This window comes from Eubalaena glacialis, chromosome X (genome assembly GCF_028564815.1).
Source record: "Eubalaena glacialis isolate mEubGla1 chromosome X, mEubGla1.1.hap2.+ XY, whole genome shotgun sequence".
Lineage (NCBI taxonomy): Eukaryota > Metazoa > Chordata > Mammalia > Artiodactyla > Balaenidae > Eubalaena > Eubalaena glacialis.
In genome coordinates this window covers 97,896,261-97,914,824 of record NC_083736.1, presented here as the reverse complement: position 1 = coordinate 97,914,824, position 18,564 = coordinate 97,896,261, and the positions used below count along the sequence as shown (strand labels likewise).

General features: G+C 35.5%; 1 protein-coding gene across 6 annotated transcripts in view; it reads right to left on the bottom strand.

The window, feature by feature from the left end:
- The window catches only part of NRK (Nik related kinase), a 142,280-nt gene that overhangs the window by 61,575 nt on the left and 62,141 nt on the right, over window positions 1-18,564 (bottom strand). For 5 of the 6 annotated variants that reach the window (XM_061177973.1, XM_061177968.1, XM_061177969.1 and 2 more), the window contains exons 4-8: window positions 17,751-17,822; window positions 9,138-9,263; window positions 5,963-6,073; window positions 4,374-4,464; window positions 1,601-1,731 (exon numbers count right to left, since the gene is read on the bottom strand). In XM_061177973.1, the coding sequence (XP_061033956.1) occupies window positions 1,601-1,731; window positions 4,374-4,464; window positions 5,963-6,073; window positions 9,138-9,263; window positions 17,751-17,822 (531 nt within the window). Of the gene's footprint in view, window positions 1-1,600; window positions 1,732-4,373; window positions 4,465-5,962; window positions 6,074-9,137; window positions 9,264-17,750; window positions 17,823-18,564 lie in introns of those variants that run through there. The other variant, XM_061177972.1, reaches the window with a different exon arrangement.

Here is an 18,564-nt window from a genome sequence, read left to right as displayed (position 1 = left end):
TGAAATAACAGAAGGAATTTGTTGTAAAGAAGTCCTATCACATACTACTAGCTGTAAAGAAGTCGCATCTTAGGTAAATGATTTAACTCTTTGTACTTCAATTTCACCCTATGTAGAGATGATAATGGTATACACGTCATAGAACTAGTATAAGTATTAAATGAAATACTATATATAAGCACTTTCAGCAGTTCCTTGAATATAGTATATTGAGGATAGAATTATTATAATTCTAGGAAATTATATTCTAGGAGGCTCTAGGAAATGACCCTCACTACTATCAACTGTACTTTGTTTTTTAGAATGTGGAAAGGGCACAGGGCTAGAGGTGCACTGTTTGGCTTAATGACTCCTAAGCAAGTTAACTGAATTAAAACACCTGTTTATAGATGTCTTAGCTTCAAAGGGTTGTTGTGATGGTTTAAGTTTTCTTTAAGTTACATGGGACTAAAACTTAAAAATATATAATTAAAACGGGTGAAAGTCCTTGGAAGACTGCCAGAAATTGTACAGCTATAAAACATTATTTTTTACAGCAAGCCACTTAAAGAACATTACGCTTCCATTGTTTCCATAGCTCCTAATAGTACTGGGCTATAATAAGCTCTCAGCAGGTCTGCTTGCAGATCAAGCAGGGGGCATTTAAGGGAAAGGGAAAAGAGATGAAACTTGAATTAATCAACTTCAAGTATCGAGTCCTAGGTTCCACACAACGAAACCACAATGAATTGTTTGGATGACTTATGATGTGGAGAGTGAGTGTGGTTTTTCCAGTCTATAGCAAATGGAGAGTTTTCTTTCCACATCAGCTTTTTGAAATGTGTACATAGATGTATATTGTCCAAATTGCAGCTTCAGTGGAAATTTTAATAAATAGCATGAATTGTTACTTAATTTGTCTATTCCACTGATTTTCTGTGGTTTGGAGGTGAACCATGCCAAGGATTTTCTCCATTACTCTGAGTAATCAAATTATTATTTTTTTCTCTCTGGAGCTAAGTTACTGTGGGGATTAATAATTGGCTTTACATTTATTCATTTTTAAGTTTACAAAGCACTCTGTCCCTGGAAGTTAAATTTCCATATAAAGCCACATAATATAATATTTTTACCAAGAAGTTGCAAGCAATATGAACTAGACATTCTTCCTCAAATATGGATAACTCCCAATGGTCTACTTTGTCTACATTCTTAGAAAATATTATTTTTATGCACATCATTAAACCACATATAGGAATAGTGGCTAGCATTTCTTATTAGAGTCTATGTGAAAGAAGGAGCTGCCTGCTTTTTACAGGGAAATCAGCTCGATGCTTTGTGATGACCTAGAGGGGTGGGATAGGGAGGGTGGGAGGGAGGCTCAAGAGGGAGGGGATATGGGGATATATGTATACGTATAGCTGATTCACTTTGTTGTACAGCAGAAACTAACACAACATTGTAAGCAATTATACTCCAATAAAGATATAAAAAAGAATACATTAAAAGAATCATAAAAAAGGAGCTGCCTGCTTTTTATTCTTTTATTTCATAATTTAAAATAAAAAGTCAAAAGTCCTTTCCAAAATTTGATTCCTACTATCTGAATCCTTACACTTACTCTGTAATCATAGGAGCGTCTGGGGTCCTCGTCACAGTCAATCACCTCAGGTGCCATCCAGTATGGTGTCCCAATGAAGCTATTTCTCCTCCCATTAGTTCTGCTCACCTGGGCACTCACTCCAAAATCCACTGCAAAATTCATTTGTCAAAATAATTAATCAGTAACAAAAAGGTCAATAAATTATTGCTTTAACTTGGAAAGCCAATACAAAAGCCACAATGGATAACAGATTTTCATTCCAGCCCAGCAAACTTTACCATGAAGTCTACTCCAGGAACACTGGGAAATAGGCTTTTGCTGGTATTTATGTTGGAAAGAGAATCAGCAGTGCTATTATAAATCTACAGTAGGTTTGGCTGAACGTTTACCATGAATATTAAAAATAAAGTTCCATCAGTACACCCTGAACCTCTGAAGTGATAACATATGTAGTGTTTGGACCTGCCACCAAGCTGGAGGAAGACCAGCACTATAAGCAACATCTAAGAAATCTAAAACTTATTAGTACTTTATTAGGAAGTCTCATTTATGATATTAGAAAGCCCTACCACACTGATAAAGAAAAAGGAATTTATGCTAAAATTTAGTTTAAGTTCTTCTACAGATCTTCTGAATCAGATGCAAATATTTACTGCAGTATCCATATCTTAGCTTAGACTATAAAAGATCAGTCTTCTATTCATCTGTGGGATATATTATATGAAAATATTTAGTATGGTATCCTCAGAAACAGACAGAAAAAAGGCTAAAGTAGACTGGGGTTATTTAGTCCAGAAAAATAAGACAGGGATGAAAAATGAAGTAGATTTTCTAATTTAGAATGGTTTCCAGGAATCTAGAGGATGGCTAACAACCTTGACTGAAAAGTAGTTTAAAGAACTTAGGAAAGGAAAAGAAAAATTAAAAAGTTAAGAGTTTAAGGCAGTGTTAAAGGAAGGACTAAGAAGAACAATAACAACAAAATGTCCATAATATATGAAAATCATCATTGGGTGTTGCACAATCTCATTAGCTAGATATTTTTTTGAGAATAGGTTACATCAGAGCTCAGCATTCTCACTATCCCTGAGGGCCAAGGTTAAGGGCCAAGAAATACCTATGAAGGCCATAAACTGATATATGACATTCAGAGAAGAAAATGAAAGGAGAAAAGACTGGAAGAAACAGTGATGAATGGAAGAAAAGGGAAAAAAGAAAAGCTGAAGTTAAAAGTAGAGATGAGACCCCAGCAGTGGCATCATTCACCTTTTCTTTAAAGACCTAGGTACCAGAATATGAGGATTATTGATCAATTGCAATTGCAACAGAATCACTGTCCAGTCTCTTTCCTTTCTGTTACTCCCTTTGGCTGTCATTGAGTTTGGTTTCTGCAACCTTCTCCTTATAATATGTTGTTTAAAAATATGCTGAGATCTAAGAAATCTAAAACCAAATGTATAAGGATTACGTATATAATAAACCTGATTAAATTTTAATCTAGTGCTAAAAGGTCTCTCCTACAGAGTCAAGTACATGATCTTTAGTGCATGGACTTTGTGACAGGTTTTTCAGTGGCTTTTCACATATTTACAATTTCTCTTCTGTGTTGCAAATGGTAGGGCTGGCCAGCAACTTGACCCAGATATATGGTAGTGCTGCCACATGTGAACAGAGTGTAGCTGTGTGACATACTATCTACCCTGCACACTTGAATGTGAGATCCAAATGACTCTCATGAATTTTAACACAGTGTCTTAAAATTCTGTTTCTAGCTTTGTAGCTTGTAGACACAAAAGACACAGTACATTTTCTTGAAATTACTTTTCACTTATTTCAAGAACAATTATTGCCTCATGCTTCTTCCAGAAATATTCAGTGAAAAGCATTCTCAGTGAATGAACAAAATCTCTACTTTGGTTATATTTATTTAGCAGAAAAATGGGAATGATCTTAAGGTCATGCTAGAGACATGGTAGGCAAGAATTGATATAATTAAAAAGTAATGCAGGATTTGATACCAGTGATTTTATGTTCTATTGTATATATCAATGAGGTCATCTGCCATTACAAACTACTGACATTATTCATATGGCATTATTTAAAAACAAATCAACAATATTTATTTTAAACATTAAAAGGTGCAATATATTGTCCCCTGTGTGCCTGTGAGACATTATGTGTAGTTTTTCAAATAAATTATGCCATTCTGAACCCTGGAATAGAAAGCCAGGAACTTTTTGGTATTTTGATTTCTAATTCTCAATTTGATTTGGATATTACTGGAGCATTATTTCTAACTGATATCAGTTCTTTAAATATTTGAGGGGAAATCCCAATGAAGCAATTTGTGCTTAAGTCATTTAAAAGTTCTTTGATTTTCTTTGGAAAATATGGCTCTGTGATGTGGAAGAATTGTCTTCTTGTTTAATCCTTGTCCATGGCGCAGAAATTTGCACATGGTAAATACTCAATTCAATTGTTAAAATAAATGTAATAGCTGAATCTATTAGAGGGTTAAGCAATGATAAAAATGTAAAACTCCCATTATACTTGAAAAGTTGTTTTTATCTACATGATTTCAGAGAAGCAGTTAAGTGCATCTTTCTATTGTCCCAACCTCCCTTCCCAAACAAATTTTCAAATTTTGACTTGTTTTGCAGGCAGGGAAGACACGGCCTAAATAAGTAGAGGGGATTGTTAGTGACATGATAGAAAACACAGTAATCTTAAAGGATTTTTCTCTATTAAGATATTTTGGGCCTCACTTAAAGTATTACAAGAATAAACTTACCTAGTTTTACTTCAGCATTATGAGTCAGTAGCACATTCTGACCTTTGATGTCCCGGTGAATTACACGGTGTGCATGAAGATGAGCTAAGCCCTGCATATATATACATATATATATATATATATACACATTTATATTAAAAAGCAACATCAGTATATATTTTTCTCTTTTTCTGGTACTCTTCTTAGTATTTTTGGAAAAACTTTTGGTAAGAAAAATGGCCCAGATTTGCATTTTTCAGACAAAATTCTTTCTTTAGGCTGGAATTACTACAACCAGTTCCCAGAAATACTACTTTTGGCTATAAGGAAAGGAAAATAAATCAGGACACCCATGAAAGAAAAAAAACACCAAAAATTAATGTTTGTATACATTGGGCCATTTACCATCCTTTCTAGCCTCCATTTTTCCAACGAACCATATGAGTAAAGACCTGGATATCTTAAATATCATAGCTCGCATTGTTTTACTCTATTCTTCATCCAACCATTTGTTTAGTCCAAAATATTTTCTAGTCAACCTTGTAGGCTGAGAATTTGGGGGAATATGGAAATTCATTTTAAAGCATTTGCCATTTGTATTGGCTTACCATGCTGTCTCCAGACCATTCACCACTAAAACTAACCCGTGACCTGGCTAACCCATGCCCTGGCTTCAGTGAGATTGCTCTAGATATGAACTGGGGATTAATAACAGAAGTAACAGTAAAAACAGCTAATATTTACTGGGTCCTTATTCTTTGCCAAGCACTTTGCTAAGTGCTTTACGTGGAGTAAATTACTAAATCCTTATAGCAACTCTTTAAGGAAGGTGCTAATACCACCCCAAATTACAGATGAGGAAAATGAGATTTGGAGAAATTAAGTAATTGGCTCAAGGACACACAACTAATACATGATGAACCAGAATTTAAACTCAGTCCAGAGTTTGCACTCTTAATATTTACACTATTACCACAAGTGAATCCAATTAAGATGACAAGAAAGACATTCTAATATTTTATCAGTGGTGCTGTTCAGTTCTGTTAATATCCTTCTTGGGTGACCCTAAGCACTTAAGACACAAAGAAAAATTTGAGTTTGATAGATCAAGAAGATTGGCACTTTCATCCAATTTGGTGTTCAAAATAAGGAACGTTTTAGAAGTAAGCCATTATTCAGAGAGAATATCTGTCTGCAAAACAGTTTGTAGATGGTTTGGAGCCATTGAGTAAAACACTGACTTCTCAACTTATCTTAATCTCTAATGACAGTGCTATGCTTTTTTAAAAAAAGAACTCTAAAAATCATAACAACATAATAAATACTCCAAGTTGTCATATCCTTGATCCACTGAACACTACAGTCTGACTTTGACAGAGCCATTAAAGGCCACGATTTGGAAGGCCCTGGTTAGCCATCTGCTGGTGTACCTTAAAGTTTAAGGACATCATCTGAAAATCTGCTTTCTCTAAAGCCTTTTTCAGTATCCTGATCCAGAAGATATGTTTAGAATTCTAAAATCATCCTATATGAGCAGGTATAAGGTACATTGTATATATTACCACCAGGTTTTTTCAAGACCAGGGGAGAATGACTATATGAATGCTCACCTGGAGGATTTCTCGGCAGATATAAGCAATCCAATCTTCTTTCAAACTCTGATTTCTGGTCATTCTCACTACATCAGTGACTGAGCCTGCTGCACATAACTCCATCACCATCTGCAGGGAAGCCAGCAGAGTATCAAGGTTTAGAAAGTAATTCTCTGAAAATATCTGGAGAGTTTTAGTTCATATGGCTTGTATTTATATGCAATGTTTAGACACTAAGACACTGCAAAGACTGGCTCAATTGTCTGGTAGAATGAAAAAGAACTGGGAAAAAATCCAAAGATCTGTGGAGGGAGAGAAGGCAGGTACCACACCAGAGATTTTTAACCAGGACCTGGGATTTGAGCTAAGCCTTGAAGGATAGGTAGTGTTTGTATATGCTGAGAAAGAAGAACGTGCAGTTTATTGAAAACCGAATGAGACTTGCCTTTAGAAAGAAGCTTGTACAGGGGCAAGCCTGAATGATGACTGGAGTAGAACAAACAAAACAGTTGAGGGAATAGTTTGCAGGTGGAGAAGCAGGATGTGGAAGATCTCAAAACAATTTACACTTCAACATTAAGACTAGATTTGTTTTTTATTGTTGTTTTATTTTTATTTTCAAATTCTAGAATATTTTCCCCAAGAAACTGGCAAAATACAACTCCAAGGGGGAAACTGTCAGTTCCATTACTGTAGGGCATTTTTTTCCAAATAACTTTACTGCTAAGGAAAATCTATTTTAAGGTTAATACTTTGACAGTGTCTCATTCAGATTTTACTTTATTAATAAATGTAATTTCTCAGGAAATTTATTTTTGCCACTAATGAATCAGGTGTCCAACTAGTAAATTTGCTTCCCTATATTAGCTAATTAGGGGACTGACCAATGTGAAGGAGAACGTAACTATTATAATCAACTTCACAAACTTTAAGCACAGGTTTATGCATTAGTGCCCATGTCAATACTACCTTGCCAGTAGAACAAGACATGCCTTTAAAAAAAAAAAAGTGTAGGTAAGTTAATTATTGCCATAGATGAAGGGAAGCAAAAGGATAAACCCCAAATCATGAATATTCAAAAAGTCTACCTTATTTCCTTTTGGAATACTAAGATTTTCTTTTCAGAAAATTACTCCCTTATTTTATATTTGTTCACAACTGATATATCATGTGTCTTTTACCTGAGTACACTCTCCCAAAAAAGAAGAAAAGAAAAACAGCCTAACAAAACCAATAATACAGATAAACCCAAAAGGTTAATTTTCATGTCAACTATATCAAACAGGCACAACATATACACTGTGGTAATGGAAGAAAAGGGGCTCATTTTGAATCACGACAAACATGAATTAAAGCCATTCACTAAGATGAACATTGGAAAATCTTGCTAGTATTACCAGAGTCAGAAGAGCTCTACTATGAAAGGAATGCAAGGCATTCTCATTTTCCTGGCTTTGTAAGCACAGTGCCCGGCACATACATTTTATAAATGGTAATTATTTAGTCATTTACTTCCTCTGTGTTCTGATTAACATGGGAAAGAAAGTGCGAATGGTCCCATGAAAATTCTTACCTCAACAAATAACTTTTGCATGCAGTGCCTATTCATCCTTCAGATCTCAGTGCAAGAAAAAGTTTCTCAAGGAAGAGTTTCCCATTCCCTAACTCAGATTCCTTTGTTATTTGCCCACACAGAAGCATGTTATTTCCCTTCTGACAAATTATACATTTATTTGTGTGATTATTTGATTGATATTTGTCTTTGCAAATAAACTTTAAGTGCCAGTGGGCCAGGGTCATGTCAATTCAGCTTATCATGGTATTCCCAGCATCTAGCAAAGCCTGGCAAGTAGATGGGTTTTGAATGAATAGATGTTGAATGACTGAACAAATTGAGCACTAAGAAACATATCTAATAAGTAGACCGCCATACTGTCAGGAGGAAAAAAACTTGTAAGTAAAAATATATTAAAAGACAAATGTTGTATGCCCCCCCAAAAGAAAAAGAAAAACAGTAGCCATGAAAAATGTGCAGTGATATTTAATAAAATCTGAACTGGAATTGTCAGCGAATAGAGGATTTAGTTAACTGGACATTTGGGAGAAAATAGGGTTAAATCGAAGATCTCTAAATTTGAGGGTTCTCGAAGTGTGGTACCCAGATGAATAGCATCAACATCACCTGTAAACTTGTTAAAAAGTCCAAATTTGTGGACCCACACCCCAGACCAATTGAATCAGTAACTCTGTGGGTGGGGCCCAGCAATATGTGTTTTATCAGGATCCCCATGAAATTCTGATGCAGGCTAAAGGTTGAGAACCACTGTTTCAATTCAATCCCTTGTTGAAAACCTTTCTATGTCCACTATCCTGCTTCCTAAAGTTCACACATAAAATGTAACAGAATCTTTCTTTGACTCTTGAAGATCCTGAAGAGTCTCAGTCATTATTTTTTAAAAAAATACTACTCTTGACTTGGACTAGAAATCGAAATGCAAGCAAGTGTACACCGACCCCAGATTATGTTCTAAATATTCCTTTTTAAATAAAGATATCCTTGATCAAAGCTCATTTTCTTGTGATTTAATTACGTCTCCTATAGGGGGAGGCAGCAACAATTCTGTTAACCGTAGCATGGGTCTCACTTAGCCTCTAAAATTTATATCTTTATTGATTTGTAATTCATGATACTATAGGCATGAAGCCTAAGAAAAGGATGTCAACTAACCATTTAGAAAACAGTTTCTAGGAATTATGTTTAAACATAAGTGCATGTACTTAGCAAACACTTAAATTGCATTCATATGCTCTTCCCAAATGTGAATTAGAATCGATATTCATCCAGTCATTATACCCAAGTCCATCAGGTAGTCTCCTTAGCTATACCTTTAATTTACAAGTAAATGTAGTAACTACATAAAGTTAAAAGCAACAAAACTCTATTTAAAAAAAAATGTTTGAGTCTTCTCCCATCCTACCCCTGAGCCCCTTGACAGGCACTTAATTTATTTTTCCATATTTTATCACTCCCATATCCAGGAATCAGAGCACTTTTTTTTCCATACTACTTTGATCAGTTGAATGCTTAAGTTTTCCTGTAGGTGCACAAAAATGACATCTCAGCTTATGAAAGTTTATGCCCTCAAGTGAGACTTAGTCTTATGCAATAAGATCAAGGTAACTGAATACACACCCAAAGTTGATGTCTCTGGCCAGGGGGACTCAGTTTGAAAAATGCACCATAGAAGGACACAATGTTCTTGTGGAAAGAGTACTTCTTCAAAAGGTTGAGTTCAGTCCTGAGATCTTCTTCTTCATCCTGTAGAATAAGAATAGACAATAAAATTCCGAAGCTATGCCACTCAATGACTACGGAACCCTAAACTATAGTAGATCAAAGAAGGAGAATCCTATGGCAACCCATTATATCCCACAGCAATTTATAATAAGATCTCAACTAGAATTGTCAGAATGGAGATCTGGGGTTAACTGGGAATTTGGGAGAAAATAAAGGTTAATTAAATATCTTTTAATTCAATGCTTCTTAAAGTGTGATCCCTGGACCAGCAGCAATGGCCACTGTATAAAGTTTTCACTAACTGGAATCACCCAATTAAAGTGTAAAATTCAATGGTTTTTAGTATATTTACAAAATTATTCAACCATCACCACAATCAATTTTAGAACATTTTTATCACCCCAAGAGGAAACCCCATACCCTTTAGCTATCACCCCCAAATTCTGCACACACATCCCAGCTTTAGGCAACCACAAATATATTTTTTATCTCTGTAGATTTATCTATCCTTAACACCTTATATAAATGAAAATCATACAGTATGTGAACTTTTATGACTAGCTTTTTTTCCCCAGGATGCATCCATTTGTAATACATATCAGTATTTCATTCCTTTTCATTTACCATTCATCAACTGAAGGAGTTATTTCTACCCTTTGGCTCTTATGAATAATGCTGCTATGAGCATTCATATCAATTTTTTGTGTGGATATGTTTTCATTTCTCTTTGGTATATACCTAGGAGTGAAATTGTTAGGTCAAATGGTAATGCTATATTTAACATTTTGTTGAAATGCCAAACTTTTCCACAGTGGCTACACCATTTTACATTCCCAGATCAATGATGGTTCTCATTTCTCTATACCCTCACCAACACTTATTATTTTCTGTTTTATTATAACCATCAGAGTGGGTGTAAAGTGGTATCTCATTGTGGTTTTGATTTGCAATTCCCTAAAGACTGATGGTGTTAAGTATCTTTTTATGGGCAGAGGTATGTCTAATAGAATATCTTTGCCCCTATGTTTAAATTGGGTTAATAGTCTTTTTATTATTGAACAGTAAGATTTATTTATATATTCTATATATAAGTACTTTATAGGTGTATGATTTGCAAATATTTTCTCCCATTCTGCAGGTGCTCATTTCACTTTCTTGATAGTGTCTTCTGAGGAACAAAATTTTTAATTTTGATGAAGTCCAATTTATCAATTTCTTGTTTTGTTGATTGTACTTTTGGTGTCATATGTAAGGATCCATTGTCAAATCCAAGGTCATGAAGATGAACTCCAATTTCTCTTCAAAACATTTTATAGTTTTAGCTCTTACATTTAGGATTTTTATCCATTTTGAGTTAATTTTCATATAAAGTAGGGGACTAACTTCATTCTTTTACATGTGGATATCCAGTTGTCTCAGCATCATTTGTTGAAAAGACTAGTCTTTCCCTATGAATTGTCTTTTCATCCATGTCAAAAATTAGTTGACCACAGATATATGGAAATAGTTCTATTTCACTGATCTATGTATCTATCCTTATGCTTGTACCACACTGCCTTGATTAATTTGTGATTAACTGAATTTTAAAGGTATTGGTTTGATTTGTCCTATCTTTTTAAATGCTTAAATTCATTATTTTCCTAATCACTACAGTGGTAAATATGTAAAAAATACTATCTATCTATCTATCTATCTATCTATCTATCTATCTATCTATCTATCTATCTGTCTATCTAGAGAGATAAGTGATCTGAATTCCTACTAGCTATAAATTTCATTTCATTGTAAATAAACAAAGCTCTCCTACAGCATCTATAAAAGTTCAATTTATATAACCTTTTCAGGAATACTCTTATTGTACAAAGTGAAATATATCTGTAGTATGTAAAAAAGAGAAGACTTTTATTTTTTATTTTTATTTAACATCTTTATTGGAGTATAATTGCTTTACAATGGTGTGTTAGTTTCTGCTTTATAACAAAGTGAATCAGTTATACATATACATATATCCCCATATCTCTTCCCTCTTGCATCTCCCTCCCTCCCACCCTCCCTATCCCACCCCTCTAGGTAGTCACAGAGCACCTAGCTGATCTCTCTGTGCTATGCGGCTGCTTCCCACTAGCTATCTATTTTACATTTGGTAGTGTATATATGTCCATGCCACTCTCTCACTTTGTGCCAGCTTACCCTTCCCCCTCCCCGTATCTTCAAGTTCATTCTCTAGTAGGTATGCGTCTTTATTCCCGTCTTGCCCCTAGGTTCTTCATGACCATATTTTTGTTTGTTTTTTAGATTCTATATATATGTGTTAGCATACGGTATTTGCTTCTCTCTTTCTGATTTACTTCACTCTGTATGACAGACTATAGGTCCATCCACCTCACTACAAATAACTCAATTTCGTTTCCTTTTATGGCTGAGTAATATTGCATTGTATATATGTGCCACATCTTCTTCATCCAATCATCTGTTGATGGACACTTAGGTTGCTTCCATGTCCTGGCTATTGTAAATAGAGCTATAATGAACATTGTGGCACATGACTCTTTTGGAATTATGGTTTTCTCAGGGTATATGCCCAGTAGTGGGATGGCTGGGTCGTATGGTAGTTCTATTTTTAGTTTTTTAAGGAACCTCCATACTGTTCTCCATAGTGGCTGTATCAATTTACATTCCCACCAACACTGAAAGAGGGTTCCCTTTTCTCCACACCCTCTCCAGCATTTATTGTTTGTAGATATTTTGATGATGGCCATTCTGACCGGTGTGAGGTGATACTTCATTGTAGTTTTGATTTGCATTTCTCTAATGATTAATGATGTTGAGCATCCTTTCATGTGTTTGTTGGCAATCTGTATATCTTCTTTGGAGAAATGTCTATTTAGGTCTTTGGCCCATTTTTGGATTGGGTTTGTTTTTTTGATATTGAGCTGCATGAGTTGCTTGTATGCTTTGGAGATTAATCCTTTGTCAGTTGCTTCATTTGAAAATATTTTCTCCCATTCTGAGGGTTGTCTTTTCGTCTTGTTTATGGCTTCCTTTGTTGTGCAAAAGCTTTTAAGTTTAATTAGGTCCCATTTGTTTATTTTTGTTTTTATTTCCATTTCGCTAGGAGGTGGGTCAAAAAGGATCTTGCTGTGATTTATGTCATAGAGTGTTCTGCCTATGGTTTCCTCTAAGAGTTTGATAGTGTCTGGCCTTACATTTAGGTCTTTATTCCATTGTGAGTTTATTTTTGTGTATAGTGTTAGGGAGTGTTCTAATTTCATTCTTTTACATGTAGCTGTCCAGTTTTCCCAGCACCACTTTTTCAAGAGGCTGTCTCTTCTCCACTGTATATGCTTGCCTCCTTTATCAAAGATAAGGTGACCATATGTGCGTGGGTTTATCTCTGGGCTTTCTATCCTGTTCCATTGATCTATATTTCTCTTTTTGTGCCAGTACCATACTGTCTTGATTACTGTAGCTTTGTAGTATAGTCTGAATTCAGGGAGCCTGATTCCTCCAGCTCCGTTTTTCGTTCTCAAGGTTGCTTTGGCTATTCGGGGTCTTTTGTGTTTCCATACAAATTGTGAAATTTTTTGTTCGAGTTCTGTGAAAAATGCCAGTGGTAGTTGGATAGGGATTGCATTAAATCTGTAGATTGCTTTGGGTAGTATAGTCATTTTCACGATGTTGAATCTTCCAATCCAAGAACATGGTATATCTCTCCATCTGTTTGTATCATCTTTAATTTCTTTCATCAGTGTCTTATTATTTTCTGCATACAGGTCTTTTTTCTCCTTAGGTAGGTTTATTCCTAGATATTTTATTCTTTTTGTTGCAATGGTAAACGGGAGTGTTTTCTTAATTTCACTTTCAGATTTTTCATCATTACTGTATAGGAATGCAAGAGATTTCTGTGCATTAATTTTGTATCCTGCTAGCTTACCAAATTCCTTGATTAGCTCTCGTAGCTTTCTGGTAGCATCTTTAGGATTCTCTATGTATAGTATCATGTCATCTGCAAACAGTGACAGCTTGACTTCTTCTTTTCCGATTTGAATTCCTTTTATTTCTTTTTCTTCTCTTATTGCTGTGGCTAAAACTTCCAAAACTATGTTGAATAATAGTGGTGAGAGTGGACAACCTTGTCTTGTTCCTGATCTTAGTGGAAATGGTTTCAGTTTTTCACCTTTGAGAACGATGTTGGCTGTGGCTTTGTCATATATGGCCTTTATTATGTTGAGGTAGGTTCCCTCTATGCCTACTTTCTGGAGAGTTTTTTATCATAAATGGGTGTTGAATTTTGTCGAAAGCTTTCTCTGCATCTATTGAGATGATAATATGGTTTTTCTCCTTCAATTTGTTAATATCGTGTATCACATTGATTTATTTGCATATATTGAAGAATCCTTGCATTCCTGGGATAAACCCCACTTGATCATGGTGTATGATCCTTTTAATGTGCTGTTGGATTCTGTTTGGTAGTATTTTGTTGGCGATTTTTGCATCTATGTTCATCAGTGATTTTGGCCTGTAGTTTTCTTTCTTTGTGACATCTTTGTCTGGTTTTGGTGTCAGGGTGATGGTGGCCTCGTAGAATGAGTTTGGGAGTGTTCCTCCCTCTGTTATATTTTGGAAGAGTTTGAGAAGGATATGTGTTAGCTCTTCTCTAAATGTTTGATAGAATTCGCCTGTGAAGCCATCTGGTCCTGGGCTTTTGTTTGTTGGAAGATTTTTAATCACAGTTTCAATTTCAGTGCTTGTGATTGGTCTGTTCATATTTTCTATTTCTTCCTGGTTCAGTCTCAGAAGGTTGTGCATTTCTAAGAATTTGTCCATTTCTTCCAGGTTGTCCATTTTATTGGCATAGAGTTGCTTGTAGTAATCTCTCATGATCCTTTGTATTTCTGCAGGGTCAGTTGTTACTTCTCCTTTTCATTTCTAATTCTATTGATTTGAGTCTTCTCCCTTTTTTTCCTGATGAGTCTGGCTAATGGTTTATCAACTTTGTTTATCTTCTCAAAGAACCAGCTTTTAGCTTTATTGATCTTTGCTATTGTTTCCTTCATTTCTTTTTCATTTATTTCTGATCTGAGCTTTATGATTTCTTTCCTTCTGCTAACTTTGGGGTTTTTTTGTTCTTCTTTCTCTAATTGCTTTAGGTGTAAGGTTAGGTTGTTTATTTGAGATGTTTCTTGTTTCTTAAGGTAGGATTGTATTGCTATAAACTTCCCTCTTAGAACTGCTTTTGCTGCATTCCATAGGTTTTGGGTCCTCGTGTTTTCATTGTGATTTGTTTCTAGGTATTTTTTGATTTCCTCTTTGATTTCTTCAGTGATCTCTTGGTTATTAAGTGAAGACTTTTAAATTAAAGATACAGTTAAACTCCTGTTCTTAAATCCAGTGAAAAAGGATACCTTTGGCTTATTTGGGGCAATGAATTAGAACAGGGCCAACTGGCATTAAAAGCAATTAATGGGTGGACCTCTAACTATCTTTAGTTCTCCTCAGCATTTCCCTCAGTTACCTTGACTTGAAGACCTGGAGGTAGGGGAAAATACATCTGTAGAACATTTTTTAGCATTTCCCTAGGATTTTCCAGTGGATTTATCCATAAACATTCAATTACTATAAAACAAATCTAAACACCTGTATGTCTTTGGGGGAGGGGATGGAGCCGTATTTCTCCAGTTGGAAACCCCAATGACAGGCTCTATTTGTACTTATTGTGTAATAAAGGCATGAATGAATAAAACAATCACTTGTAGCATGAGAATTATATGGAACTTCAGGTTCCAGTTTCATCCCAGCCTCCCAAGGAAGCTTGGTTAATAAGTTTCCTTCAAATCCCCTTAACCTGTTTCCTACAAGCTAAAGATTGATCCTTGTGGCTTTCATTCTTGCCATGTAGGACCCTTAAACTTTCTGCCTCCCTTGTGATGTTGCCCTTCTTTGAAATTGTAACAATATCTGCAATCATATAGGAATAAATCTCAGAAACTAGCAATTCTGTATGTACAGGGGCACTCTCAGTTCCTAGCAAGGCACCAAGGTTCTACTGAGAGAAATATGAACTCATAAAGAGTGCAATAAATAAGAATGAGATGATGGTGTGAGGATAAGAACACAAAGAACAGGTTAAAAAGAAGCACAGGCTAGATTGAGTCGTTTAACTTGTTTGGTAGTTTGATATCAAAGAGCTTCCTTTTCTTTCTGGGTAAGAAATCTCATGTCCTCAGGCAGGAAGAGGAGAATGGCTGGGCTCTAGGCAGCTCTGTAGTTACATTTAACCATACTTTTAACCTTGTTATAGGCAGGCCAAATATTCTGGTGCCATTTTACCTATGAGAAACCTGAAGCCTAGAGAGGTAAGACTACTTTTCCAAGTACTTCTTGGTTATTTAGTGGTAGACTTGGCATTTGAACTCATGTTTCTGGACTTCCACATTATTGCTCTTTCCATAAACTCCTGACTTAATGAGATGTGTGTGCAAGTCACAAACTCTTTACCCCAAAGGATTCAGGGTGATTTAGAGATGCTAACTGGCCGATCACTTATTTTTCTTACTAAAATATATAATCAGAGGATACAAAGTTCCCAACTAGAAAAACTTTTAAGAGTGGGTTTCCCATATAAATGTAAACTCCCCCAAAACCAATAGACCAAGATCAGATATGTTTGGAAAGCATTAGTATGTTTGCCATTCTCAATTAACAGGAAGTTGAGCTTGTGAGAAACACATAAGTACATTATATCCATCAGGCCAAGTGGGTAATTTAAAACTGTCACATATATCCCAGTAATATGATGCTATAGCATTTCCTGGCTCAGGGCCAGTTGATCCCAGAGTGGCCTGAATATCCTGCTTTTTGTCAAGAAGAGGCAGCTCAAGGATGCCAAAACTTGCTTTGAAATTTCACCCAGTTCTAGAATCAAAATGTTTTTCCTTATAAAAGAATATCAGAGAGGGTTTGGAGATGAACTTTAAATGAGTTTATTAACACAAATGTTTGATGAAACCAAAATTGGTGAAACAATTATAATTTTCATATTTTACCTTTCATAGCTTCTTTTTTTTTTAAAGAATGTGATCATTTATTATTACTATTATTTTATTTATTTTTTTGGCTGCATTGGGTCTTCGTTGCTGCGCACAGGCTTTCTCTAGTTGTGGTGAGCGGGGGCTACTCTTTGTTGTGGTACGTGGGCTTCTCATTGTGGTGGCTTCTTTTGTTGTGGAGCATGGGCTCTAGGAATGCGAGCTTCAGTAGTTATGGCATGTGGGCTCAGTAGTTGTGGCCCGAGGGCTCTAGAGTGCAGGCTCAGTAGTTGTGGCACACGGGCTTAGTTGCTCGTGGGGCAACTAAGGATCCCAGGATGTGGGATCCTCCTGGACCAGGGATCGAACCCGTGTCCCCTGCATTGGCAGGTGGACTCTTAACCACTGCGCCACCAGGGAAGTCCCTTTCACAGATTCTTGATCAACCAAAGCATGTTATTAATCAGTACTACCTGTTACTTTTGGATATGCTTTGTCTCCCAAGATACACTGTAAACAAAACAGGAGCCCAGTACTTACTAAACCAATCATGAAACTCTTTACCAATGCCTTCCTAATATAACTAGAAAGTTCTTCTGGATGTGATTGTTAATGGAAAAGGTTATTTTAAATGAGCCTGAGAGCATATTTATCAAGACACAAAAGTTTGAAAATATTTGACTACTAGATAGTTAACTGCAGGGGAGACAATTAAGAAAAAAATATATCAATTATATTGTAAGAGCAAAATTCTACATTTAGGCCCAGAGAATATTTTGATAGATCACTAACATCTAGATCATCAACATCTACTGAAAAAGAATTTCCTTTGCCAGAGCTTATTCTAGAGCCAGCAAAGTATCAGAGTAATAGAGACTGCTTTGTAAAGCAGTTAAAAAGCTTCAAGTAGAAAGCACTTTCACCCTCCTTCATGTATTCAAGTACTGTGCCAGATGTCTGAACACTCTTAGGCTGGGTAGCCTGTTGGTTTTCTGTCTGCTACTGGTCTCACACATACAAAAAAGTAGTCATCATTGTGCTCATATATGATGGCAATGTTTCTTAGAATCATAATGGGGGAAAAGCCAGTCAGTCCGGAATACCATGTAAAAGGTGTAAAAAGGACCTTGCCAAGGCCAATTTTAGGCAAAATTCACTCTTGTTCCCATCATCTCTTTTGTTATTACTCAGCTAAAGGGCATAGAGCACTGTGAATTTACTTAGTCCTTCATCTGCAGTCAACACTTACCTGTTCAGGGAACCATTTCTTCTAGGCCCTGCTTTCTGATAGATGCTAGTGTTCACATATAATGAATGAAACTATGTGAATATGTTAAAAACATAAATATGTTATCACTTTTAGGCAAGAACATTTTAGTGGTGGCCTTCTAAAGATAATGATACAACACAAAAGGACTAGTTTAACTTGAATATTAAAGGAAAGACAGCTTGGGGGCTAATGAAGACTTTCAGTACTTACACTGTATCTCCACCCGACAGACTTTTGATATTTATTCACTCTCACTCGCCTCCCTATTTCAGGTAAAGGGGTCTGCAAAGCCAAGAACAAAATGTTATTAAACCCACTGGTACACTCTGAAAATGATTTATTCTTAAGTGCTTTGTGCTCTTCTAGTACTAAATGGAAGAGTAACATAATATTATTCCTCTCTCAATTTTCACTAATAGTTTTAATAAAAAATCAGATTCTTATATATACAGAAACTTGGCACCAAATTCATAGTAACAAATTTAACTGCCATTAATGGGATATTACAATTTGATGTTAGTAAAGTGCTATTTCCCCTAAAAAATAAACAAGGTAATTGACACTATCTATGGGCTGAACATGATTTTTAACTATTTCAAGTTAGAGTATCTAAAATGTAGATTAAGTGTGGGTCAAAGTCTCTCAAGTTAAAAAAAGGAAATAAGTATTTTAGAGAGTCTCACTCAAAAAGCACCAGGCTGATTATTTGGAAGTCATGGTTTATAGGGCAAAATAAATCCACAAAACCTCAAAATTCATTGAAACTCACGTTGGTTTGCAACATTTGACATTTACTGGCAAAACAAAAAGCATGCAACTCTTTAAATAGTTTCAGCAATTCACTTCCTGCACAAATTGGAAAAGAACAGTTTATGGCATTGATAACAACTCAGTGAACATGTACAATTTTTCAAATATAATATTTGAGAAGTTTCTTTTAGGGTGTAGTGCAGTGAAAATGTTTTGACCTTTGCTATGCTCATGCTAATATTATCTTGAGAAAGTGAGGCACTCATGCTAAAGA